The sequence below is a fragment of the Pteropus medius genome, unplaced genomic scaffold (assembly GCF_902729225.1).
Source record: "Pteropus medius unplaced genomic scaffold, Ma_sr-lr_union100, whole genome shotgun sequence".
Taxonomy (NCBI): Eukaryota; Metazoa; Chordata; class Mammalia; order Chiroptera; family Pteropodidae; genus Pteropus; species Pteropus medius.
The window spans coordinates 10,127,149-10,154,213 of NW_024350325.1; the positions used below are offsets into that span (position 1 = coordinate 10,127,149).

General features: G+C 39.2%; 1 protein-coding gene and 1 long non-coding RNA gene across 3 annotated transcripts in view; both read left to right on the forward strand.

Annotated features, from left to right (window-relative positions):
- Positions 1-27,065, forward strand: part of WDFY2 (WD repeat and FYVE domain containing 2) — a 153,954-nt gene that overhangs the window by 114,239 nt on the left and 12,650 nt on the right. For both annotated transcript variants that reach the window (XM_039839416.1, XM_039839415.1), the window contains exons 6-8: positions 919-1,031; positions 14,100-14,226; positions 25,439-25,544. In XM_039839416.1, coding sequence (XP_039695350.1) covers positions 919-1,031; positions 14,100-14,226; positions 25,439-25,544 — 346 coding nt within the window. The remainder of the gene's footprint in view (positions 1-918; positions 1,032-14,099; positions 14,227-25,438; positions 25,545-27,065) is intronic.
- On the forward strand, positions 16,878-21,911 carry LOC120583878 (uncharacterized). The gene is made up of 2 exons (XR_005647888.1): positions 16,878-16,950; positions 21,290-21,911. It is a non-coding gene; the product is annotated as an uncharacterized LOC120583878 (long non-coding RNA).

Consider the following 27,065-nt stretch of genomic DNA (forward strand, 5'->3'; position numbering starts at 1 on the left):
TTTTACACAGCACCATTTTTCATTTCTCAAACTATCCATCCATAAATTTTGCCTATTTTTCTATTAAGTTTATGATCTTTTTCTTCTTGATTGCTCTTTTTATGTATTAGAGATTTGGGCCTTTCGTGACATAAGTTGCAAATATTTTTTCAAGTTTGTCTTTAAGGTTTGCTTATAGTATTTGTCATCTGTGTTTTTGCGTATAAATAGTGTTTTCCACCCCAAAGTTATAAAGGAACTCTCCCATCTAGAACTTATATTTTTAATTTTTTACATTTGGATCTCTAATTCATTTGGAATTTTTCCTGGTATATAATGTGAAATACAGAGCCTATTTTATTTTTCCAAATGACTGTCCAGTTTGTGCCAGTATCCTTTTTTTAATCCATCTTTTCCTTATTCATTTGAAGAACCACCTTTATTAGACGTGTTGCAAATTTCTGTATGCTTTTGGGTCTCTTTCTAGACTTTCTATTCTATTCCATTGGTCTGTTTGTTTATATACACACCAAATCCACACTTTTAATTAAAGGGACTTTATAACATATTTTAATATCTGGTAGGGCTAGCCTTCCCCTATTACGTAACCACATTACTATTTATTTTCAGAGTATTTCTAGCTCTTCTTATTTATTTTTCTGTATGAACTTTAAAATTAACATATCTAGTTCTAGGAGAAAACATGTCGGAATTGTTATAGGGATTATATTAAATTTATCATTTCATCTTTATCATGTTGAGTCATATTGTCCAATAAAACTGTGTCATTCTTTCATTTTGTTATATCCACTTTTGTATCTTGCAGCATTATGTCCAGGTTTTCCTCATAGGGGATTTGCACATTGCTTTTTACGTTTATTTATTTTTGTAAATCCCTCCACTTGATTTTGAGAAACAATCCTTAATGCTTCATGATAGATTCGATGTTGAAACCCGGCATGTGTTTATTGGTGACCATTCAGGCCAAGTAACCATCCTCAAACTGGAGCAAGAAAACTGCACCCTGATCACAACATTCAGAGGACATACAGGTGGGATTGAAAGCAAAATCTCCATGTGCTACTTGCTCTCCAGTGAGCTAGCACCTGCTGCATGTTCTGGTGTTCATATGACATGTTGTGAAAGTGACAAGGTACTCTCTGGGTTTATGCAAAGATACACATACACATAACTGATTTCCGAATGACTCAGTAAGATATAATGTCAAAAATTTTCTTCATCGATCCAGACAAAAGAAGAACCAATCTTTTTTGAAAATGTTGGTAACTAATTCTTTATCATGTTGCCCTGGAGAAAGCCAATGTTGGCATATGTTAATGAGACATTGTTTGAGACTGTATGACAACTGTACAAACCCCATTGGACAGCTGCCTCAGTCTGTCATTGCCATCCATGGAGCAAGGAGATGGTGTGCAAGAGATACTCCCAATTCCAAGACGAATGAAATGAAATCTATGTTTATCATGGGTAGCCATGTTGCATAAAAAGGTACAAGTTCCTCTTTAACTTCCCTTCCTTTTGGGTTCTATTCAGTTTAAAACCCAAGGCCCTTTTAATGTTACTGGTCTCCTCAGGTTCATTTAAACAAGGTAATATAAAATATCCACTCTTAACTTTTAAAAGACTTGAGTAGGTGATAATGGTTAAATTTTTACTAGTATTTTTAATATGTGATGTTGACTCTGTGGAGTGAGTCACTGCCTGTTTTCATGAATCCTAATGGGATTTTGCATCTTCTGCAGATAACCAACCCATAGTTTAGTACAGCTCAAGGTTAATGCTGAGTTTAGACATCATAATAAGAATAAAAGTAGGTGAATGAGTATGTAAAATGAGATAGTACCTAGATCATAATGGATTTTCTAAAGAGAAAAAAAGGAATGCAGTTAAAGAGAAAATTGAAACCGGGGGGAAAAGAGTCTTAAAAGATCATCTGCATTATCGCTGCCTTTGGGAGGAAAGACACACAGAAACATCCCCTGTGGCTGGGCCCCAGGTCCTCCTGATCGGATTTCTCTTTTTAGCCACCTATACCCTAGCCAGGAATCTTAAACATCTGTGTTTCACTGCTAACTTCAGTGTTGTAATCTTTCACTTCCCTAAACCCACTTGCTCTTGCCTTTGTTGAGAAGTCGGGTCCTTGATCCTTCATTCCCCAGGTCTCCACCCCATCTCTCCTTCCTTCCCAGTGGTGCGTCACTTCAGCCACATGCTTCCCAACATGCTCAGCTCAGGGTCCCCTTGTTCTTCCTTCTTGGTAATAGACCCTCTACAGATCTTCAGTACACTCCTGCCATTTCCCTCAACAGCTTTCTCAGACCTTCATCACTCTCCCCAAACCCCTCCTCCCATCCCCCATCATTCTCATTCAAAGAAAAGTAGATGTTATCAGATAGAAGCTTTTAAAAAAATATTTTTCTTGTCTACCCGTATTCCCTCCTCAACAGGCAAACTTCTCCTCTGTTCCCTCCTCACCTCTTGCCCTTCTGCCCTGTCCTGTGGCCCCAGGCTCAGTCTCCTCAGGGTCTCCACACCAAAAGTCTTTCTCTTTTCTCCCTTTTGACTAACTTATTCTTCTCAATTTATTAACATGCTAAAGTTTCTTGTCTCTCTGTTAAAAACAAACAAAACAAATAAAACCCCTCTCAATTTCATGTCCTGTTGTAGCAACTTCTATCTTATTTTCTTAATAGCAATGCTTTGTCCTTTTTAAAAAAATTGTGGTAAAATATATGTAATCTAAAATTTATCATTTTAATCATTTTTAACTGTGCAAGCTCAGTGACATTAAGTACATTCACCTTGTTTTGCAAAACTGAAGTTCTGTACCCATTAAGCACTAATGTCCCCCTTCTTCCCAGCCCCTGGTGACCACCTTTCCACTTTCTGTCTCTGTGACTTTGAATACTCTGTACCTCCAGTGAGGGGAATCATAGTATTTGTTGTTTTGTGACTGCCTGTTTTCACTCCGCCTAAACTTTATGTTGTAGCAAATAGCAGTGCTTTTTTAAAAGAATATCATTTTCCCAGCTGCTTCAAATTCTTCACCTCCTATTTGCTTTCCAGCCACCTACAATTTGGCCTGTCTCATCACTCTGCCTAAACTGCCCTCACAGGTGGCCAGTGGCCTGCTAAATCCAGTGGACGTGTTTTAAGCTATGTCCTACTTAAACCTTTCAGCAGTGTTTTACATTATGGCCATTCTTTCCTGCTTGTATCTGCCCTCTGTGGGCTTCTGTGACACGTGCTTTCCTCGTTTTCTTCTGCCTTTCCCAACTGCTCTTTCCCATCTCCTTTGTGGTCTCTTTGTGAGTTCTGCCCTGGACCCACCTCCCTAGTTGATCTCAGCCAGTGCTCCCAATCACAGAAATAAAGGCACAGTCATTGTCCTCAAATTCTACACAGCCCAGTGAGAGAGACAGAAGCTAAACAGTAATCCTAGTGCGTGGTGGCGAGCGCAGTGGGGAAGCAGGTACCGCGTGCCTCCAGGAACACAGAATGGGCACCTAGCTTGGGTGGGAGTGGGAGTTAATCAGGGAAGGCCTCCCTAGGAGAGATGTTGCTTGATTTAAGATCTTTGGGGAGGAGTAAGTGTTGAGTTCATGAAAAAGCGAGAAGAACATTCCAGGCAGAGCAAACCAGCATGGTGGCGTGGAGATTTGCAAGTGTGGCTCTCTTGGCAACTCTAGTAACTCTTTTTGGTTAGAACACTGAGTAGGAGGTGGGGGACAGCCAGAAAGGAAGCTAGAGTCAGTTCAGATCACTGAGGCATTACCCTGATGTCAGTAAAAAACCATTATAGAGTTTTAAGCAAAGACGTTAACCTGATCGGATTTTAAGAGGTAGTTCTGGCAGTAGAGTAGGACATGTAATCGGAAAGCCAGCACCTCAAAACGTGGCAGTGGTAATGGGAAAGCGAGGAGTAGACAGACTGAAGGTAACATTTATGCAATGAGCTCAGCAGGCCTGGCGATGGACTGGCTAGTTCCCAGATTTGGTTTGGCGGAGGTGGTATTGAGCCTGATCTTTTGGCTCGTTAGTGGCCAGGAGTTCACCATGTGGTGGCTGGTAGGAGTGCTCTGAGTTCTGTATTGTTGCCTCCAGGTCAGAAAAAAAGGGTAAGTAGCTACTGCTTACCGCTGTGTGGTGAACCAGATGGGGCCCAAGGGTTTCATGTCTTGAGAGTTAGTTCTAATATAAAATGTTACCTTGACATTGTGTCTTGTCTTTCTTAAAATATTTAAAGCATTTTCGTGTGATTTTATCATGAGCTGTCTTTGAGGAAGACAAGACATGGCCCAGAAAGGTCACTAACATGAAGACAAATGTATCAAGTCACATATTTAACTTGTCATTATTCTTGGCAGTAGTATCTACCCATTGCCAGTCTGGCTACAGCCCAACTTATTTATTTAAAGCTGGAGCAAGGACCTCTAAGAGATTCTATGGGGATTCAAACATTGTCGAGCTCTTCCTATGCAGTAGACCCATTCTGGGCCCTGCGAGGTCGCAAGCTTGGCCAGACACAATTCTGGAAAAAGGGGTTTTGTAAGGATTAGATTAGTCTCCTCACTCCCCTACCTCCCAAACATAGACCTTAAGATGAACCTAGATCCGTTACAGTGATCTTTAGGGTCTCATCAGTCCAGATCCAAACTCAGAAGCAGACAAGTCTTTGGTGTATGTACAGAGTCATAACCATTCACCCAGCACTCTTGGTTATAGTACAGAAGGTCATATAAAAATATGGGTTATGATGGAATCGGCCTAATAGTCGTACCCAGAGGCCAAACATAGCATTTACTAATCCATGGGGACTTAGGAAACTAGTTTTATGTTCTTATGCTCCCTCTGCTGGTTTTATTTTTGGAGCTAAATGCCAAGTATCTTAGTTCTTTGCTATTTCTGCAGAAATTAGAATGTATTTCTACCAAAAAGTCATACACTGACTTGAACAAAGGGAGAAAAAATCAAATTTTGACCATTGGAAATTCATAGTATTAATAAATATTTTTTCTTTTACTTCCAAAAATTTTTTTGATCAGTTTAAACATATTAGAAATAGGATGGCTTGAATGTAAATCTGCCAAGCATACTAATTAATGAAAAATTAAATACAGACTTTTTCATTAACTGTTAGGGGAATTATTGAAAATAGCTAACTATAACAAATTACTAAAACAGGGAAAGGCATATTTAGTGCAAATACAAAAATTCAAATAAAACATAACTTTTGTTTTCAATGGTGGCTTTCAATCAATCCAGTTTATATAAAGTGTAACACATGCTTATTTTCATTAAGAATCAGTCAAGTCATTAGCTCTGTATATGACGGTGCTGGATTACATAGGTGAAACAAGCATAATGCATGCTTTATTCAACTTCCAGTCATAGAATACAAGCATTAAACCAGTAATTGCAGATAATCGGAGTGTAGCAAGTGCTGTGAAGTCCTGATGTCATGCGTAGGCTGCATTGGAAGCAAGGAACAAGAGGGCTTCCTCCCGTCCGTAGAGTTAAAGAGAGGCTTACAGGGAAGTGGTGTGTAAATGACACCCTAGGGAGAAAGGGGAGATACCCAGGTGGTGAGAGCACTCCAGACTCCAGATGTGTGAAGCAGGTATGAAGCCTGGAGTGGGAAAGTGTGAGCAGCTGAATGAAGTAAGATGGCCCACGCGGGGAGCCAGGGGGAGAGGAGTAGGGTGATCTGCCCGGCAGTGTTCTCACGCAGTGGGGAGCCGACTGGGGTGGAGGGTAAGCTAGACGGGAACTTGGTTTCCATTTTAACAAATGACTGACAACAGTGGATAGTGGATTGAGTAGGGACAAGCATGGGTGTGAAGAGACCATTTAGAAGGAAGGCATCTGCTGGAGTCCTTGAATAGGTAATCCTCATTTGTGCTGGGGGACAACAGCAATTTGGGGCGGAGTGGCTCCCAGAGCACTTGCGTGGACAACGATGCCGTTTACTGGTTTGAGAGAGACTGTCACCGTGCTCTAAACTGGACATGACTAAGAAATGCCCCTGGGGAGGTAGCAAAGAGACAGCTGGATGTCTGTTTTTGGGTCTCAGGAGGAAGGTGTAGCCTGGAGATAGAGCACATTTAGCTTTACAAAAACACTCATCACTTTAACCTAGAGCAAAGTGCAGTAACTGAAAGGTCAAATATTTTATCCTGGAGGTTTCATGGTCCGAGGACTTACTTAGACGACTCTGCTTTAGTCACGTTTCACCCACACACCTTCACCTGGCAGGGTGTGATGAACCGCTCTTGGTCACATTCTAGTACTGACAGACCCAGCAGTTTCCAGCCCTGATTTTGCAACATTCCGTGTAGTCATGCTTTTGCAAGATATGTTGTAAAAATCTCCAAAAAAATTAGTTCACTTAGGATTTTGGTAATGTCTTAAATTTCTAAAAATGTTTATACTCTTTGATCTGGTTCCACATTTGGGGATTTCTGCTAACTAGTCAGAAATGTGCACAAAGGTTTATGTTTCAAAATACTCATTTTAGCAAGACTTATAATAGTTAAAAGTTAAGAAAAATCTAACAAGTGGAATAAGGTATCATGTATGTGTTGGGATATTATGCAGCCTTTAAAAATTACATTTATGAAAGTATATAATAGTACAGATAAATTTTATAATGATTAAAAAAAAACCCTTATTTTTAAGAATGAATTCCTTTATGGTAAAAATTATTCCATGGGTCACCTTGTGGAGGTCAAAGGTACGGAGAAGCATATAATGAAACATTGAGGGGGAGCGGAAAGATGAAGTAATTTAACGTGAAGTCAAACAAAATGGAAGAAATGATTTCTGTCATTTAAAACATCATAAATCCTGAAAACCCACAACCGTTGCAGCCCCTGGCTCTCGTTCTCCTAGTTATGGAGGGCGAGGACGTGCCTGAGTGTGGGACTGAGGAAGAGGTGCACGTGTCTGCGCTGCTCTGGAATGCGGGCTTGGTAAAAGAAGGCGGATGTCTTCTCCTGTTGCTAGAAGTGTTTGGTAGAAAGGATTGTTCATTAGGAAGCTCTGTCCACTGACAGATGCAAAAACCCACCTGGGAGGGAAGAGGCTTTTTAGTTAGCTGCTTTTCTCTCCAGCCCCCGGTGCCCCTCCACATCTCTTACTGCACTACCTTTCTGCTGGCCCCCAACTCCGAGGCCCTGCCAAATAAATGCCTCTGTAATGATGCTTTATTGCTCTGGTTTATAGTTCTACCATTCCTCTCTGCCATCCATTCAACAGGCCAGGTGAGCAAACATTTATGGAGCACCTGTGGTTTACCAGGGACTCTGCACCATACTTGAATACAAACATTCAGAACCTTAAGCATACTGTAGGGACAGATTTTTTTATCTAACAAAATTTGATGTAGTGGCTGAGTGTTACAATAGAGACACACATAGAGATAGCATCCTCTTGAAGATTGGAGTGTGCTGGGGAGGCTTCCTGCAGGAGATAATGCTTGAGCTACACCTTAAAGAGGGAGAAAAAGTTATTTGGGTCGCAAAAGGTAAAACTTGCACGCCAGGCAGAGGGCATAGCCACATGTCCCATGAGAGAATGGCTCCACCATACACAATGTACTAGCCCTTGTCTTCAGAACCTGGCCCATTATCTTATTGTACATACGTGTTGGTGTAGAGTCTGAGCCTTATTTGATTTGATTATATCTACAGAGTTAAGCATGGTGCCTGCCATGTAGAAGATGCTCAATTCATGCTTATTTAACTTTACAGTTTATAAGCCAACCTCCAATAGACCCATTGTTAGGACATTTACATCAAGCTGGGATGGGACCCTGAAGTTATTTGTTTCCCTCCTCAGTCTCATCCTTTTTGTCTGCCCTTCAGCTTTTCCTTCCATCTTTTCCACTCTTATTGAAGCATGGTGCAGTACTCTGAGCCTTGAGATGGTGTTCTTTATACCCTGACTGTCTTTAATCTAGTTATCTATTTTCTCTTCCTGACTGTGTTAAGAACTTCCCTTCTCAGCTCTGGCCTCTTACAGCCAGATGTAATGTGGTAAACCAAGAGATCGTTCTTGTTTGTAAAACTTTACTCGATCTAATAATGGCTGGGAGAGCATGGGAACAAGCTGGTCCCAGCCTGAAGGCTGACTTAACAAAGGACACTGTTTCAGAGATGATACAGATGAGGTCTCCTGCAGTGAAATCATAGCTAACATTTATTGAGTGCTTCTCATGTGCTAGGCACTATTCTGTATGCTTATATTAATTTATTTAATCTCAACAAAACTATTATCCCTATTTTAAAAATGAGACTTCTAAGGCATAGACATTAAATAACTTGCTCAAGGTCACATATCTAATAAAAGTAGAGCTGGAATTTGTGCCTAGAATCTGATTCCAGAGCTTACGTACTTACAATACCATATATAAACATCCAGTTTCTTTAACATAAACCATCCTTATCCCACAGTCACTAACGAAGGCCAGGGGGTCTTGTGGTGCAATGTTTGTTGATATGGGTGTGTATTAGCGGAAATTGGAAGGTATTTATCATGTGGCACATAGCAAGTTCTATTTAAGAATTTCCATGTTCTGATAGGATGAACAACCTAAGTTTTTGATTAAGTCAAATAAGCCTTTCTAGCTGTTCTTTTTACCAGTGACCACCATTATTTAAATCTGACACACGGCTTTAAAGAACCTGAGCCACCCATATTATATGTTGTCTCAGTCTGTTTGGGCCACCGTAACAGACTACCATAGGCTGGGTGGCTTATGAACAACAGACCTTTATTTATCACAGTTCTGGAGTCTAAGTTTACGATCAAGGCATTGGCAGATTCAGTGTCTGGTGGGGTCCACTTCCTGCTTCATAGGTGGCTGCCTTCTCGCCCTAGCCCCATGAGGTAGAAGGGAGTGGGAGAGCTCTCTAGGGTCTCTTTCATAAGGGCACTGATCCCATTCATGAGGGGCTCCTCCCTTACGACCCAAACACTTCCAAATAATGGGGTTTAGGTTTCAACATAAGAATTGGGGGCGGGGGGAGGACACAAACACATGTTATATAGGGGAAGTCATGCATTTTTCCTCTTTCTCTTTTCTGTCCCCTTCATCCTAGTGGCTTAACCAGGCAAGCAGGACCATCTCCAGAGCTTCTCCTTCAGATGAGCATTCTCTGACCTGAAAGGTGTGAGTAATAGAATAGATGAAGGCTATCCCATAAGCAACACTGGTTAGCCAGAAAAGTGAGCGGTCATATGCCTGTTTCACATGCCAAGAACAGAGACCATTCATTTGTATACTTACTCCTTCAGTCACTTGGTATCTGTCTGTGCTTATCGAGTGCCTACTTTAAGAGGTAGACTTCTAGGTCCTGGGGATGCAGTGGTGAATAAGCCAAAAACTCAGCCTTCCTAGAGCTTATATTCTGTTGGGGCAGTAAACAGTAAATAAATATATAACATATTGTTATGCTTTGAAGAAAAAGAAAATAAGGAGGACAGTGATAGTAGTGGTCAGGGAAGATATCTCTAAAGAGGTGACATTTGAGCAGAGACTTGTGTGAAGTGACAGAATGGGCCAGTGATAATCTAGGGGGAGAGAATCACAGGCAGAAGCAACAAAGTGCAGAGATCCTGAGGTGGGAACGAACCTGGCATGGTAAAGGAACATCAGGCAGACCAGTGTGACTAGAGCAGAACAAGTGAGGTGGAAGAGGGGAGGTGGGGAAGCCCCACGACAGGGGCTGGAGCTGGATCATGAAGGGCGTGGAAGGGCACGGACAGGACTTTGAGATTTACCCTGAATGGGATGGGAACCAGAGGAGTGGGCTGAGCAAGGGGTGTCGCAATCTGCCTTTTGTTCCTCGGTGATCACTGTGGCTGGCGGGTGGAGAAGACGACGGCAGGAAGCGAAACCTAACAGGAGGCTGTTATAATTGTCTTAGGCTTCTTTTGCTTTGCTTTGTGTTTACTTTTTGTTTTGAAATAATTTTTGACTTTAAAGAACTTGCAAAATAGTAGAGAGTCCTGTCCATCCTTTACCCATATTCTCCAAATGTTAACATTTTTGAAAATTACAGTACAAATATCAAAACCAGGAAATCAGCAGTGATACAATACTGTTCTCCAACCTGCAGACCTTATTCCCGTTTCCCCAGTTATCCCACTAACATCCTTTTTCAGGTTCAGAATCCAACTAGAGACCACATGCTGCATTTGGTTACGATGTCTCCTTAGTTTCCTTTAACCTAGAACAGTTCTTGAGTCATTCCTTTTCTTTCAAGACCTTGGCATTTTTGAGTACTAGCCACAATGTCCCTCCCTTGTAAAATGCCCCTCCATCTGAGTTTTCTCATGGTTAAATTCAGGTTACGCATTTTTGATACCACCACAAAAGTGATGTTATGCTTTAATTTAGTGCATCAGGGAGCGCCTGATACTGATTTTCCCAGTTACGGGTGATGTTAACTTTGATCATTTGATTAGGGTATGTGTCTCCACTTTGATCACCCTTTGTAATTCATAAGTATTTTAAAAGGAAATACCTTGAAACTGTAGATATTCTCTTTCTTATTATATTTTTGCCCAATTTTAGTATTGCTGATTCTTATCAGAAACAAGTATTACTGTGATGCTTGCCAAATCCTGTTTTTTATCATAATTCCTTCTACACCTTTTAGCTGGAATTGTACTATAAGGGAAAACTTTTCCCATATTTATTTGTCTATATTGTAATAGGCCGAGTTCTTATTAATTTCTATGTGTGAGGCTCCTCTACTACCATTTATTTATCTTGTTCAAAGTGTCTCATATTTGGCTATTGGGAACCCCTTCATGTTGGGTTCTGTGTCCTTTTCACATGTCCTCATAATTTTTTAAGCACATCTTAGTTTTTGGTGCCATATGGTGTTCCTGACTCAGCTTAATTGCTCAATCCTAGAATATACATACAGTAGTTTCAGAATTGCTAACCTATATAACTCACAGCCCTATGAAATATAAACCTGGTAACTAGAGTGCTATTTATTTAACCTTATTACCATTTTCCAAAGTTACTTTTGTCACTTCTCCCCTTACCCTCCTTTAGTGTGGTTGTATCCTTCGTTTGTAATGCAGCTAGGTTCTATTGTTTCTGTTTATATTTCATTTGGGGCCCATCCCCGCCCCACACACACACACAAATACTCTTAGTTGATTTTAATTATTTACTAGTTTTCACATATGTGAAACATAAACATGGTTCTAAAACTCAGAACCAAACAAAAATATATGCTATGAAAAATGTCATTCTCTTTCATCCTTTCTCCATTCTCATTTCCCAGCCTTTCACACACACTTGCTGTAGTTAATAAATCTTATTAATTTCTCATTTATCCTTTTTTCTTAAATGAAAGGTAACATAACATATTCTTTTGCACTTTGCCTTTTTCACTTTATAGTATACTTGGAAATCATTTCCTATCCATCCAAGAGATCGTCATTCTTTTTCATGGCTGTATAGTACTCTGTGAATGTGTGTCATGGTTTACTCACCTACTCTCTTATATGAGCATTTGGGTTGTTCCCAGTGTTTAGCTTTTTCAAACAATGCTGAAATGAATATCCTTGTGTATGTATATTTTTGTATTATTTGGTGGGAGTAGGGACTGTATCTTCAAGATAAATTCCTAGAAGTGAGATTGCAGGATTAAAAGCCAAGTTCATATGCAGTTTTGTTAGATATGATTTTCCCCACTTTACTAGTTTGCATTCTCATCAGCAGTCTATGAGAGTGGCTTTTTCTTCTATACCCTTTACAACAAAATATGTGTCATACTTCTTAATTTTCCAAATGAGAATTTTGATAGTGGCTCACACAAGGAGAGTAGTAGAGGTAGTGAGAAGAGCTTAGATTCCAGGTATATTTTGAAGGAAAAACCAATTCAGAGTTTATGATAGATTGCTTTGAAAGCTAAATTCTGTTTAAATATTAGGCATCAGGAGTAACAGTCTAAACAAGTAACTTTTCATTAGCATGACATTTATTGAAGTTTTTGGTGACATTCCCCTTCTTCTTGAGTCAGCCTTGTTATAATAGTCCAATAAATATATGGCATTTTAAAAGGTAATGCTAACTGCTCCAACAAGTAATTTTCAATATTTTAGTGCCCTAATGCAGCAGAAGTTTATTCCTCACTCATGTAACAACCTAGTACAGGTGTTGCTGACTTACAGCTCTTTTCCATGTGGTGATTCAGGGACCCAGGCTCCTTCTAGAACATAGTTTCTCCTTGCCCTGGGGTCTTGGAGTCCTCTAAGAAAAAGTGTAAACAAAGTAGAAAAGGGACATCTTAACTGTCTTCACCTGGAGGTGATATAAATTGCTCCCACTTACTTTCTGGTTTCTATCACATGACCCCTAGATGCAAGAGGGCTTGGTAAATGTGGTCCTTGCAGGATGGCAGCTTTCTAGGGAGCGCTCTATATATGGAAAGGGGAATATGAATTTAGGTGGACAGTTGGCTAACTCTGCCACAGATATTTAACGAAGTAAGCCATTTGGGTACCATGTGGGAATAAATACCATGTTTTGCAGAATGGAATGCATATCCTGGACTATTACATTGCCAAATACTGAAGGATGATTTTTTTTAAAGTATAATCATGGAGTTTAATAGCAAGGAAAGAAGATGAATTCTACAGAAGGAGGAAATATTTAGCTTTGAAAGACTGAGCATAACAGAGGTGTTCCAAATAAGACTGATGAATGAAAAAAAAAAAAGATTTTTGTATTTTTCCTTCATCTGCTCCTTCATTCATTCAACAGACAGTACTAGGGCCTTTCTGCTGTCAACTCTGCTTAGTGCTGGAGTGTGTGGAAGGGCAGGAAATGGTGAGAGACAGGAGATGGGAGCTGCAGGGGGTGCTTACCACATATGCACTGGGCAAAGTGATGTTTATTCTTACATGGACAGGAATATATACAAGCAGAATGTTGTGCAGCCAGAGGAAGATGCTATTAAACAACTCAGAGAAGTGGGGATATTTTTTTTCTTCTGATCTTGAAAAAAAGTCTTCTGAGACAATTACATAAAGGAAACTTTTCCTAAAGCTTTTAAAGTACAGCACTTCAGTAGAACAAATTGCTAATCTAAAGAAGAAAAACATCAGATTCCAGCAGATTAAGAAAGCTATTTTATGTTCTTTCCAGGATATAGTATTTTTCAGTAATGTAAAAAATGAGTATTCCTCATTCTTCAGGATTCATAGGCTTTGTGCTCATCTTATAGGGAAAAAGTTATTATTCTTCTCAGTGCATAAGGAGTTCGATTTATAAGGGGGCTGCCAGAGAAGAAAATCTGTCATGATATGTTACAGCTGCGCCACTGGAGTGATGCTAACAGCCAGCCCGTGTAGTGCACATGCAGAGTGGTGCTGCACACTCGATCCAGCCTTATTCTCAGCACTGCCTTGTGAGGTAGCTAGCAGCTAGGCTGACATTATCAGTAGTGTAGTCATAGCACCATAGTCCCCATTTTAGAGTTGAGGAAACTGACACTTGAGGGTGTAAATGATGTGCCCAGAATCTATAAATTTAAATTCCAAAGAGAGAAAATAGCTTTTAAATTCTGATACTGTAGTCTAATTTTATCTGATGTTCAAGAATAAAAAATCTAATAGAGCTTCTTAAAACCGTGTTTACTTAATCTGTTATTGTCGGGATGGGAAGTAGACAGCAGTTAAAAAAATGTGGCTAACATTTCCAAACAGCGCGATATTTTCCATTCTTCTTAGAATTATTTTTATTAGAATTATGTCTTAGAATTATGGTCGAAGGTCAGTTAATTGCCTTTTCATTTCTCTCGGTCTTTATAGTAATTGATTTTATGGTACTTTTAAATTTGGGGAGGAAAATGCTTAAAGTGTGAGACTTTTATTCTTGGAGCCAATTTTTTCTCTTTTGGGACTTTTTCAACAAAAAGTTCTTTTTTAAAGAACTAAAGTTTTGTTCTTTCAACAAAAATGTTATTGTGTGCCAGAAACTGCTCTAGATCCTAACTCCTTTGCATTCACATTTTATTGGTGAATAATATTGTTACTGTGTGACTAATGTTCAGCTGTGTCTGGTCTCTCAGGTGGGGTGACTGCTCTCTGTTGGGACCCCGTCCAGCGAGTTTTGTTCTCAGGCAGCTCCGATCACTCTGTAATCATGTGGGACATCGGTGGAAGAAAAGGAACAGCCATCGAGCTCCAAGGACACAAGTAAGACCACTGGTGCTTTTATAAAGAACTCTTGAAAAAAGATTCCCAGCTGAAGGCTGGAATAAAGGAGTGCAGCTCAGTCTCTGGGGCAGGATCTTAGCGTGGGAAGGGCATGGCAGGAAAGCAAATAATGGCCACTTTGATTTATATCTGTGTGTAAGTATGTTTATTTATTTATACCCCATTTTATTCCACAGAGGATTTGAGAGTGCTTATAGAAACCATAAAATAAAATAATGGCAGAAAATAAATAAAAGGTAAAAATTAGAACCAGGGAGAATATAACAGTAAAAATTTGAGAGTGAAAGAGAAAAGAGCTTAAAAATACAAGCCATGAAGGCCTACAGAATTTCTGTAATTGAAGTCAAATGTGGCTTCAAGATTTCTGGCAGCTCAAGGAAAAGGGGAGAGATAATATCCTTTCTCACAAAGTACATTTTGTACTTCACCAAATATTTATTGAGTACTCGGCCTTGATTCATATCAGGCTCTTCTTCCTTAAGGGACGGATTTCAAGGGACTGAGAGGAAAAGCAGAGAAAGCTTTGTGTTTCCTTGGAGCGATTCTCCAACTTGGCCATGCATAAGGAATCACCGAGGAATTTGTTTAGAGTAGGTTCCCGGGCCCTGTCTTTGGAGATTCCGATCACCAGTCTGGAGCTGCAGGCGTCTGTGGTAACAAGCCTCCCAGGCAGCTCTCTGCTGCTGACCCTCAGACCACACTCTGATTTGTCCTGCTCTGGGCTGCCCACAGTCCCTGGGGGCAATGTCTGTTCAGTTGCAGTAAAAAATTTTGGAACTGCTGTAGAATTCTAAAGCTAGTCTAAATTGTTTTTAACTTGTAAAGTTTTCAAAGTGATATTCAGAGCGACTCCAGACAGCCATAAAGAAATGTCAGTAATGCTCCCGTGAACCGGCTGGTTTTAAGCAACATTAGCTCTTCCTATAAATCTGCCTGGAAACACTAGTTTTAAAATATTTCCTTAAAAAAATCTGCAGTTTAGGATTATTGAACTAATTTAGTTTTGGAGGGCCCATGCACAAATAATTGTTGTAGTGTTAGAGTTTAGTTTCAGAGATGTAGCTATTAAGCCCTTCTTTCTCACATTAGAGAACAGACCACGGTGTCTGGGGCCACAGCTGGCTTACGGGGCCACTGGACCTCGTCATCAGCTCATTAGAGGAATTGTCCTCCTACGTTTCTCTCCATGACATGCATCACCATCATGTGGAAGGAGTCGACGTTAGTCATCCACGTATGTGAAGATAAAGGAAAGCCAGGTGGTCCTGTCTAGTAACAATCAGCTACTGTCTAATCTGCCAGGCGATTCCTGGCACACGGGCTCTTGGAGAAACAAAATGCGGGTTGTGAATGAAGATCAGTAATATTTGTTGGACTCATTCAGATGAGCCATAACTAGTTTTGTTTTTACACAGTGGTTGGTAAAGGGTGCAGGTAGCCTTACAGGACCCATCCACATGATGGGAAAGTGTCGCCACTCTCCACGCCAGCATCACCGTGTGCTGAGTGCCCTCATGCGAAACATTGCTCTGGGAAACTTGCACCTCCAGTTTGGTAAGAAAAGAAGCAGTAAGGCTGGAATGCAATTTCTCAGTCCCAGAAAAATGAAACCTAGACTAATAGGTCTTCCAGTTCTAAGAAATACAAACTTGGCCTTATAGAAAATGAAACAGACCAAACTTGGAGTCCATCCTGACAGGATCACACCCCTGGAATTTAGTGGGGCGGCAGGCAGGTGAGATCAGGAACCACCAGTCAGAACTGGTTTTAAATGGAAATAATAGCAGAAGGCCTTTGCCTCGTGACTTATTTAACTCAAGCTTAGTAACAAAGTGAACTCTATGAGGGGGGTCTCAGGTCTTAGCCTGAGAGGAGACACCTTGATGCCACAGAGCTAGGGGAAGTAAACTTCCTCGGCTTTGGTACTGTCGTTCTGTTAGGGTGGGTTTGAACGCCCGAGGTGGAGATACAGAAGCCAGAGGAACTGCTGGCAGTAGGAGGACGGCCTTCACAAAGAAGGTTCAGGAAAGAACGGGAAAGGGCATCAGGCAGGAAAGAGGTCATGAGGCCCACTTTCATAGCAGCCAATCCTTTGCTCTGAAAATTGGCCACTGGATTAGTGTTCAGTGATTCTTGTGTTTGAATAGCGCCTAATAACTCGTCAAAGAGCTTTCAAAATAGACCCCCTCCGTTTCGTTTTACAATAACCCTATGAAAGAGAGAAGCCAGATTCTATTTGTTAGATGAGACTACTGAGCTACCTACCGCAAAGCCCCCAGCTGACAGCTTAGGTCTCCTAAACTTTAGTGCAGCTTGAACTAATAAAGCAGTTCAGAGCCTTTGTATCCAGCTAGGCACTGGAGACACAAAAATGAACATTGGATAGCACTTGGTCCCCACCCTGCCCCACGGTGGTTTCTGTCTCTTCTACTTTAGAAGCCAAAGAGTTTCTGCCTGTGGCCTGAGGCTTCCCCTTGCCATTGTACAATTCCTCATTTTCCCACCTTCCCTAGGGTGACTAATGCTGGCCAGAGCTACCTACCAGAGCTAACTAATTCAGTCCAAATCAGGGACTGAACTGGTGAGCTGGGGACCTGGAGAGAGCAGACCGGACCAGAGCTCCCACCTCTCGGGGTGCGGAGACTGCCTTCCCCTCTTCTGGAAATGCCTAAGTGTGGCGTGGAGAGATAGCTTCCGTCCTGGGTTTGCGGCTTCATACCATCCTTCAGTAGCAGAAGTATGACTGGTTTGATTTTGTGTGTAAAAATCCTATCAAAGCAGAGAGAGCTTTAACACTAGAGTAAGTGATTGATGACAGCAAAAATGTTTCCAAGTCCAAAGGGAAAAGAAGTTAAGAAAGTATACTTCTATACAATTTTTTTCCGCGTTGGAAGTGTTTTGGTGTTTTTGTACCCTACAGCAATTGGAGCATGATTCTGTGCTAGCTCTGTGGAAGGAAAGGCAAAGGAAACGTTACAGTTTCAGGGACCAGTTGTGTTTTTTCAAGTATCAGCTACCAGTTGGATGGATGTTATCAAAGCATAAACCTGGGCATTTATTGCCCCATGCCCACCTTGTCAAATCTAATAATGGTACTTGGGCTTTTTAGATCCTTTTTTATTCTTAAATAATACCTATCATTTCATGACCAACTTTATGACCATAATTTTTCTTATAACAGTGTTTTTCAGGCTAAGACATTTTGGCAATTTAATTCAATGGTAACTTGATTTAAAGCACAGGTAAAAAGTCTGTGTGGCCCTTGCGGTAGGGGCCCCTCCTTGGGATCCCTGGGTTGCATGAGGCTCGGTCACAGCCATGACACTTGGCACATAAGGCCTGTGTGTGAGCTTCCTGTTTCCACAATCCCAGCTCTTGGTTTCCCTCTTCCTGCACTTGCCATGTGTAAGAACTTTGTTATAAGCGTTCTCAAAGCCTTTTGGTAAAAAAATAAGATATTTATAAATAAATATACGCTGGGAGAATTTGTGCTTTTTCCTCTTATATCAAATAAATTGCATGTAAAGTTAAAAGAAGTAAAATTCTTGTATAGAGCTTTTTCTGGGTATGGGGGAGGGAGGACAAGGAAAATTACATACGAAAATTTTTCTCTCCTGATTTGAGATTTAGGAATGTTTCTCATTGTAGCACTTAAGAATTATTAGGATAGAGAAGAAGAGATGTCTTTTATATTTGTAACTACTTAGCTAAACACATAATAAAAGCAATAGAAACTAGAGTTCTCATAGAAAATAGAATCTTGTAAAAGACAGAGGGGCTGAATATTGGTCATTAAGTGCTAGCCCCTGAGTCTGGCCATGCTGTGTTTGAGCCAGCCCTTCTGCTAATGGCCGTAGGCTTTGGCGAGGCACTTCCTCAATCTGATCCTCCGTTTCCTTGTCTCTGAAGAAAGGATAATATTGGAAATAAAAACCCTCAAAAGTTGTTTAAAACCACAAATGATATAATACGTGGAAAATAATCACAAGAGTAAAGGCTAATAAGTGGCAGTTGTTAAAATTATTCTTTTAAAAAAATTATAATTCTTCAAAAATTAAGCTTTTCGATATGATTACTGTTTCTCTCTGATTGTAGCATTTCCATGGAAATATTGCCACGTACACCTACTCTCTCTATTCATAACACATTAAACAAATGTTTACTGAGCTCCGTCTACATACCAGTTTTTGTATTAGGCACCTAGGACACTAAGAAAATAGTCCCTGCCTGTGTAGAGCTATGCTGGAAGTATGAAAATGGGGTAAAGATGGGACAGTTTGTCAGGTTTACTGGAAAGCGGGAGGCCTCAGTGAGGGAGTCACTCTAGATTTGGATCTTAGGAGATGAAGAGATTCCCATAGTTCTCAGGATCAGGTGGCTAACCAAAACAGAACTGCGTGAACTAAATACAGTGTTTTCAGGAATTGCAGGTGGGCAGACATGCGGTGGCTAATCTGAACTTCCACCCTAGCCAGTAAACACCAAAATGTTGCTGCTGCTTACACTAGTGTTCCCAGGCGTGTGCCTGAGTTCAGGTTCAGACTGTTTGTGGTCCAAGGATCCCTGGTGAGGCAAATCCTTCTAGGGTCCCTTTGGCATGGGATAGCCCTAGGCATCAGTTATACGGGAGACCTCACTTGTGTATTGCCCACAAGTCTCTCTGGCCCTTTGAGGTTTGGAAAACTTATGAACATTGGAGTTCTGAATATGAGAGCAAGATCTCTGGTAGAAGATGCATAAATGATTAGCTTTTCGCCAAGTAACCTAGGACTTTACATCAAAGAAATGAAAGATCGCTATACATTGAAGACCCTCCTACTCTTCGGAAATGGAAGAGGGTCTAAGTTGACATTTGGGCAGATGTTAGCCCATGTTGGAAAAGCTGTTTTCTATGGAGGATAAAGGCTTCTCTACCCTGTTTTCTTAAGAAGCACCAGACACAGGACCAGCTTCCTGGGCATGTGACCTGTGCAGTCACAGAAGGCCCCCATGCTTAGAAGGTCCGTACACTTGATTTAACGCACTGGGTCATCATTTTGTAATTCTTAACAAATTTTTAACAAGAGGCCATGTATTTTCATGCTGCATTGGGCTTCCTAAATTATGTAGCTGGGCCTGATGAGACATATGTTACTTCTAGGACTGGTGAGAAAGGAAATAAAGCCATCTCACTAAGTAGATTTCTGATGGCAGATCCTGGTGGTTGTAAAAAGTGAAGTTTTTGTGCACTCATGAGATCATTTGCATTGCAGTACATAGAGCACTCGTCCATGAAATAATAACCAGTTTTGAAATGCTTTCTAGGATAAATGCTATAGTGATGTCAGATGAAACATGAGTGCATGAAGAAGATATCTTTTATTCTTTATAACCCTCAATCTGTGAGCCTGGGGGTGTTCCCTCACCTTGTTTTTAACTGCAGGGTAGTTGTATTTTGAATCCTTAAATCAAGAAGTCCCTGAGCAGCTTTATTGCAAAGCTTGGAATCTAGCATCCATCACTGTGTTCCACTCTTCTGTGTTGGAATATTAACGGTCCTATAGCCCCATAAATTATGTATTTGTTGCTGCCAGCAATGAATAGCAATGCATTTCCTTCTGGAGCTTATTTTGGTTTTACAAGATCATTGATGTGTATCAGGATGCCTTAACAAATGAAATGTAGTTCAAATCACAGGGTTACGAGCCTGCTCAACCAAATAGATTTTCCTTCTTGCACCTGAATGTCAGAATGGTGGCACTCCATACTTAAGAACATGGAAGATCCACCAGGACAGATAAAAATCAATTAATGTGTTTTAAGGAATATGTATTAAAGGTTTTATATTAGTCATTAATTAATATAGGAAATAGTAAGATGTTATAACCAGTTCTAAGGAAAAATCCACAGAGTAGATACATGCATAGGCAGTGGGGAATGTTGACATGAATTTGTAAGTAGAGTCACAGTTGGCTTCTTCCATGGGAGGGGTGGGGTCTGGGGTTTGGTTGCATCTTCACTGGACAAGATTCAATTGCAGTAATAGCAGTTTTCTATAGCTACTGGGTTATAGAATAGCCCAGTTAAAGCTGCAGACCCCTATAGATCAGATAACCCAGAAGAGTGTGCTAGGTAACACCTAAAATTCCGTTGAAAAGACACCCAGTAATTTCTTTTTGCCCACTTTAGTCTTTCACAATCTACTTGACAATTCTTTTCCCCACCTCTCCTGTAATCATAATAATCTCAAAGATTATTCTTGGTCACAAAAAAGAGCTGGTCTCACAGGGTTTGGCCTAATTATTTACATTGGTGCAGTAAGTGTTAATCATATTGGCCTCCTTGGTTTGCTTTGCAAATATGCAGTCATACAGTATTAAACAACTATTAAGCTCACAGAACTAACTTTTGCATGGAAGTTTTTACAAGGAATCTTACATTGGGCTTTTCGACCCCAGGGCTAGGAAACCAAGGCAAGAAACTCTCCACCATATTTTACTTAGGTAGACCTTAGGTGAATTCCTCAAGGTTTCCAGCATTTGCTACGTTCCTGACCTGGTAGATTCCTTACCACCAGTAAGTCCAGGACCTTGCAAAGCCAGGTATCAGAGCCGGTTTTCCTGGGAGGTCTTTGTAGGCATTGGCTCCATTAGTTCTTAAAGTGGCTGATTCATATCTGATTCGGTGAGTATCATTCTCTAATATGATACTCTGAAGTAGGGACTTGGTTGCTCAGTTATATCCTGCAGATAGATTCTAATTGAACCTATGAAGTAACTATATTGCCATGTAAATTAAGGGGACTCAGTAACAGTTTTTGAATTCTGGGATATCAGTGAGAACTGGATATCATTTTTAAATGTTTTGATTTAGCTTATAAAAGCAGAGTTTACTAAATTGTAGGTTAGAGATAGCATAGAAAGGAAGAGTAAAAGCATCCTTACGTGTCCAGAAAATAGAACATTAAAACATCAACAGTATTCCAGACAACATAGTAAAATTTCCCTCTCCATTTCATCCAGTCCTGTGTAATTGATTTTTGTTCTGCTGGTTCTTGGTTTAGCAGTCTACACGAAGTAAGATGTCTGCATCCGGAGTCAAAAAGAGTCCAGAAATCCAAGGAAATTCCACTGCTCAGATGAAAAATTATCTAAGCAATGTCAGCTCAATAGCCTGGCCCAAGAGTCTATTATTTGAAATATCAATATTTTAAAATAACTGGTACGTGAAGTCCTTTTCCACAAAACTCTTAAGATTGTCCTTTCTGGCCTGTAGCTTAGAGCAGAGCCTTCAGGTAAGCTTCAGAGTAGTACAAAAGTTATCTGTAGGTAGTAGAGATGTAATGGTTAACTTTTTTACTGTGACAAATAATATCAGAATGGAGGAGAGTAAAATTCTCTATTGAGATACCCTATGTAAGTATATCCTAAGAGTTTTGATCAGTATTTCCCCTGAAGGTAAAAACGTATTATAGGCAAATGAGAGCATTTATAAAAATCTCTGGGGTCTTCTCATAAAATACACAATTTCAGAAATACTTGTATTAGTATCATTTTATCTTGTACTGACTTAACCTAGCGAAAACTGAGTATCTCTTCTGAACTGACAACTCTTAGAATAGTAACACAGCAAGCAAATGCAGTTGTTCGTAGCATCTCTCTTTTTAAAAGGCAAAAAAAATCAAATCTTTATGATTGTCCAGGACCCTTCCAGGAAATATCAAAGATAGTTTTAGGTGTAAATATATCCTAACATTTTAATTTAATTTTTTTCAAAACATAAGGTTTAGTCTGAGGAGGCAAAACCAAAAGAATAGTGAAGAGTTTTAGGTACTTCATTAAGATAGGAGTGCAGGTGCCTAAAAACAACACTTGATTATGTACATAATCAAAGTAACAATAAGACATTTGAAATAAATAAAGTAACAGAATCTTAAAGAATTTAGCCCTTCTCACAAGTGAGAGTCCTTATATTTTTTTCTTTAAATAATCAAGGACTGTAATCAAGTTAACATAAAGCTCTAAAAATAATTTAGATGAGACATAATCTCTTCCAGGTAGGTAGATTCTATAGAATGTAAAGTATTCTTTTTAATTATGGTTCATATATACAATGGAATGTTACTCGGCCATTAAAAGAAAATGAAATTCTACCATTTGCAATGACATGGATGGACCTAGAGGTTATAATGCTGACTGAAATAAGTCAGAGAAATGTAGATACCATATGATTTCACTTATATGCGGTTATCTAAGGAACAAAAAGAACAAACTAATCAAAACCAGACTCACAAATATAGTGGACAATTTGATGACGGACAGAAGAGAGGGGGGTTGAGAGGCTGGGAGAATGGGGTGAAGGGTAAAAGAAGTAAAAATTAGTAGTTGATAGTTGGACACAGAGAGCATGGCAGAGGGAATGCAGTCAGCATTAATGTGATGGCTAAGTGGAGGGCCGGGGAGGGCGGGAGCAACTGGGGGGATCGTTTTATGAACATTATAGATGTCTAACCAATGTACTGTATACTTGAAACTAATTTAAATAAATAAGTTTATTTTTAAAAAAAAGAATATTCTTTTGCATTATAGTCAAAGGCATTAATCAATAAAAGGAAGCAAGCCATCAAAGCTGAGGGAACTACACCAGAATTTTAATGTATTTTATAGCCTTTTTTCAGACTCAAGTATTATAAGTGAAAGCAAATAAAATTCACTTTCAAAATTTGTCCTTCATTTTCCTCTTTCAGATTCTGGAACAAATTTATAATTTACTTTAGAATTGCTTTTTTATCCATGTTCTCTCAAAAGTATACAATGGAGTGTTCCAGAGGCTGCATGATGAGTGACATCATAACACATGCAGAAAGAGATGAGTATCTGGCTCTCTCCTGTTTAAGCAAGACATTAGAAAGACTTGCAAAAACGTTAATGCCCTTTTTGTCATCAAAGTGTTTTGTTTTAGGAAATTTTTTTTTTCATAAGATCTATGTTGTTTATGTTAAAATGGAATAGAGTATTTCTATTTTCAAACGAATCAGGTTTTTTTAAAAAAATTTCTCAGTTTTGGCTTCAAATACAGTAAATATGACCCCAATAAACTTAATTAAAAATTTAAAAAAATATACAGTAAATATGGATAGTTATCACTCACTTAAACTATAGCTCTTTGATTTCCCTCAAATAAGTTTTAAGAGTATAAAGAGGTCCTGAGACAAAAGTTCAACAACTACTGCTTTACGGCAAAACTACTCTTTTTCTTTCAAATTAATGCATATACAATTGTATTTCTTTTCTATTTGAACCTGACATAGTCTCAGCCATCCATTTTAATTATAATAATTAACCAAAGAATTCACTTACATTTATTTCATAGAGAAAATTGGGAGAAGGAAGGACGGAGATGATTGAGAACTGTCTATCATATACAAGCATTTTGTCAGACTAGCAAAGCATTTAAACACATATAACATTAATTTCTACTGTGACATACATCACTTTTACCTCCCCTGAAAATGGCAAAAATGAACACATTCATTGACATGACTCACCTAAGTTGTAGCCTCTCTGTACAATATAAAAGTAAGAAGCAAACATATGTAAACTTAATATTTTTTGTAATCAAAGTTTCAGTATTCTAACTTATTCTGAAATTATCTAGGTAGGTATCCAATGATTATTGATTAGCTCAACTTAATATTACTCCTAAAGATCTTAGGAATTATCTCTAAGTGATATGCTGCAAAGCATAATTGCTATTTATATAAAAAATATATCAGGAAAATTATTCAATTTGGTTGAACACAAATTTATAATTTTCATAATCTTAAACATATAGATATAACATTAACTTATTTGGCCAGTTTTCCTATATAAATTTAGGAGAAATCAACCCAAGTAAAATAAAATGTACAGTTGTATTATACTTAACATTGAGAAGTCAGAGAAAAACAGCTGTTTTAAAACTTATCAGATTAGTCTCATTTGCCAAAGTTACCTTAATTTTTGAACTTGGATTCTTAAAGTTTTATTGAGTTAGCATTTTCTGTAAAATAATTTTTATTTTTAAGTATAGTAAATTTAAAGTTTTAAATGTTCGATTTTCTTATTTTCTGTGAAGTTTAGGAATATTCAATTTATATAAGTACTTTATAAGCCAAGCAGAACAAGTCTTTACAATTTAAAAGGTGCTATAATCTAATTTATTGATACCTGGAAATAAGAAAGCATTCCACATACTACAAGAAGTAAAGAAAGGCCTTTCTGAATTGTAGACACAGACACACAGAGCTTAATAACCTCAGTTCTACAGCTTCAGCCACAGATCAAAAGTAAACAGAAAACATCACCAGTTCAGATTTCAAAAGATTTCAAAGAGCTGCTCTCCTTCCCAGTGGGCACAGAATTCTTAATTGATTTGAGCTCAAAATAGAAAACTATTCAAACAAAAACGTCCAAGAAACCAGATTCCCTCTTTCTTCTCTCTCACCTAACAGAAAGTAGATCTGTGTACTCTTTTGTTAAATGATCATCAACTTACCGGACCACAAAACTGAATTCTCCATCGTGGCTGCCACCAAGAGGGAATAACTTGTCAGCCGTGCATGGACTAGGAAGAAAAATAAACACAAATCAGTAAAGAGGAAATAAAAACTAGAGAAACAGTCAATGAAGCTCAAGTCTACTGCTGCTTTGGATTCACTCTGGGAGCCAAGAAGTAGTATGTGTGGGTCTAACCCACCCACGATGTGCTTCACTTTTCAGGCAACACCGTTTACCTGACTCTTATCATGTGAATCCAGTCAACTTCTCAATGAATGATCTCCAACACTCTTAAAGCATACCTTTTTTAAAAGATAAGTCATGACTCTTGAACAAATGCAGCATGAACATGTGTCACAGATTAGTTATTTAATCAATTAGGGAAGGAACCAGTAAGATGTTACAGTCCGTTCAGCAATCAGCTTTTCTCCTTAAGTGTTAGTAATGGACAAAGATTATCTCTGCCTGGGGCCTCGGCATCTTAAATGAGCATTTTGACTTTTAAACCTCGAGTTCTCTCCCCACCCTTGGCATGTTGACAGTTCCATCTGATTTCTAAGATCTGCACTTGAGGCTCAGCAGTGAGTGTGCACATTGATTGACTGCTGGGCTTCCTTCCATCAGGGCTTTCATTTGCTTCCTAAACTGTTGCCAACTCTTGCTTTCTTTCACAGTGACAAAGTCCAGGCCCTCTCCTACGCACAGCACACACGGCAGCTCATCTCATGTGGCGGTGATGGTGGCATTGTCGTCTGGAACATGGATGTGGAGAGGCAGGAGGTAGGTGTCACAGCAAGCTGGGGGCCTGTCCCTCCACAGCCACCAGATTGTGCTCTGCAGTTCTGGCTGTGCTGAAAAATGGATCAGCTGCCCCACCTGCTCATTTCTTCTTCCTTTTATGATTAAATCATGATATGAGACATGTCGATAAAAAATTCTAGTATAGGAGGAGTTTCCTTTTCTTTTTTAATCCATACAAGTTGGCATTTAACATTCACGTAGTGGAGATTTCATAAGAATTTAGACTGAGGCTAAGCTGTTTAGACTTTAAATCTATTGTGGCATTCACAACAAAGCTTCAGGTGAGAAAAAGGAACCTTCTCTTTTCAGGTGATTAGCCTTTTGGTATAAAGTGCCCTATGAAAATAAAACTCATGTGCTTTATGTTATCGAGGGAAGTGGTGGCTAGTGGTTGAGAAATGGTATTTAATGAAGTAAGAATCCTTGGTTTGGTATTAATAGAAACGTTGGAAATAATTATTTTGTGCTTCTTTATGAGTCATGTCCTAAACAGTTCTCAGATACAAATGTATGTTTTATCATTTTTAAGCATATATTACTAAGTTTTATCATAACATTCGTTTTTATAAGTTTTCTTTTTCACCTTTGAGCATCTTAATGATTGATACATTTCCAGAATATCTCCTTTGTCAAGTACTTTAAAGGTAACAATATTCTCATTTCCCTAGAATTAAACTTTCCCTTTGACAGTGTATGTTCTTCTAATTTCAGAAAAGCAACACTTTAAAAAGACAAAAGCAATTTCCCATCTTCTTTCTCAGTCCTGACCCAACCCCATTTCAAGAGAATATTACCCACTATGCAATGCCTTTCAAATGACAGTAATTAAATGCTTAAGAAGATTAAAGCTTGATTTGTTCAAACCATAAATCCACAGGAGTTCTATTAGTAACTAATTAAAACAATCATTACTGTTAGGAAGTGGGGAATTGTAGAACATTGCTTTTGAAATGCCATTTGGTATAAAGGCTGAGAAATCCATACAATGTGTACTAGCCAGGCTCTCCAAGTGACCAGTGATCTGCATGAAAGCTGTGTTAGGTCAGCGACAGTCACACCTGGTTTGTCCTGGCTGCTTTCCAGGCCTAACTGACCTAACCAGGAGAGGAGGGGTCCCTTGAGTTCTTTTCCCTCAGTGCACTGTGGGGGAGGAAGAAATTTTCCTCTCAAGGTTCTTTCATTTGGTCTAATAATCAAATAGACAATGAGACAAATCAAGGGAAAATGACCACATTTAATTACATGCATATGTATGAGAACTCCACATACATGAGAGAGTCAGAGACCCCATATTCCTGAGAGATTCAAAGACAGGAAGGGAAAATGAGGTAATAATGACATTCTGAGCTAAGGATCACCTTGGGGCTTCAGAGGGAAGGAAGGTCATTGTAGGACAATAAGAAGAGCAGATATATGGTAATTAGAAGTTTGTCCTTCCCTACAGAGAGGTCATAAAGAGTTATTTTGGTGATAACTCTTATGGGCAAGGCCCTTAGTTTA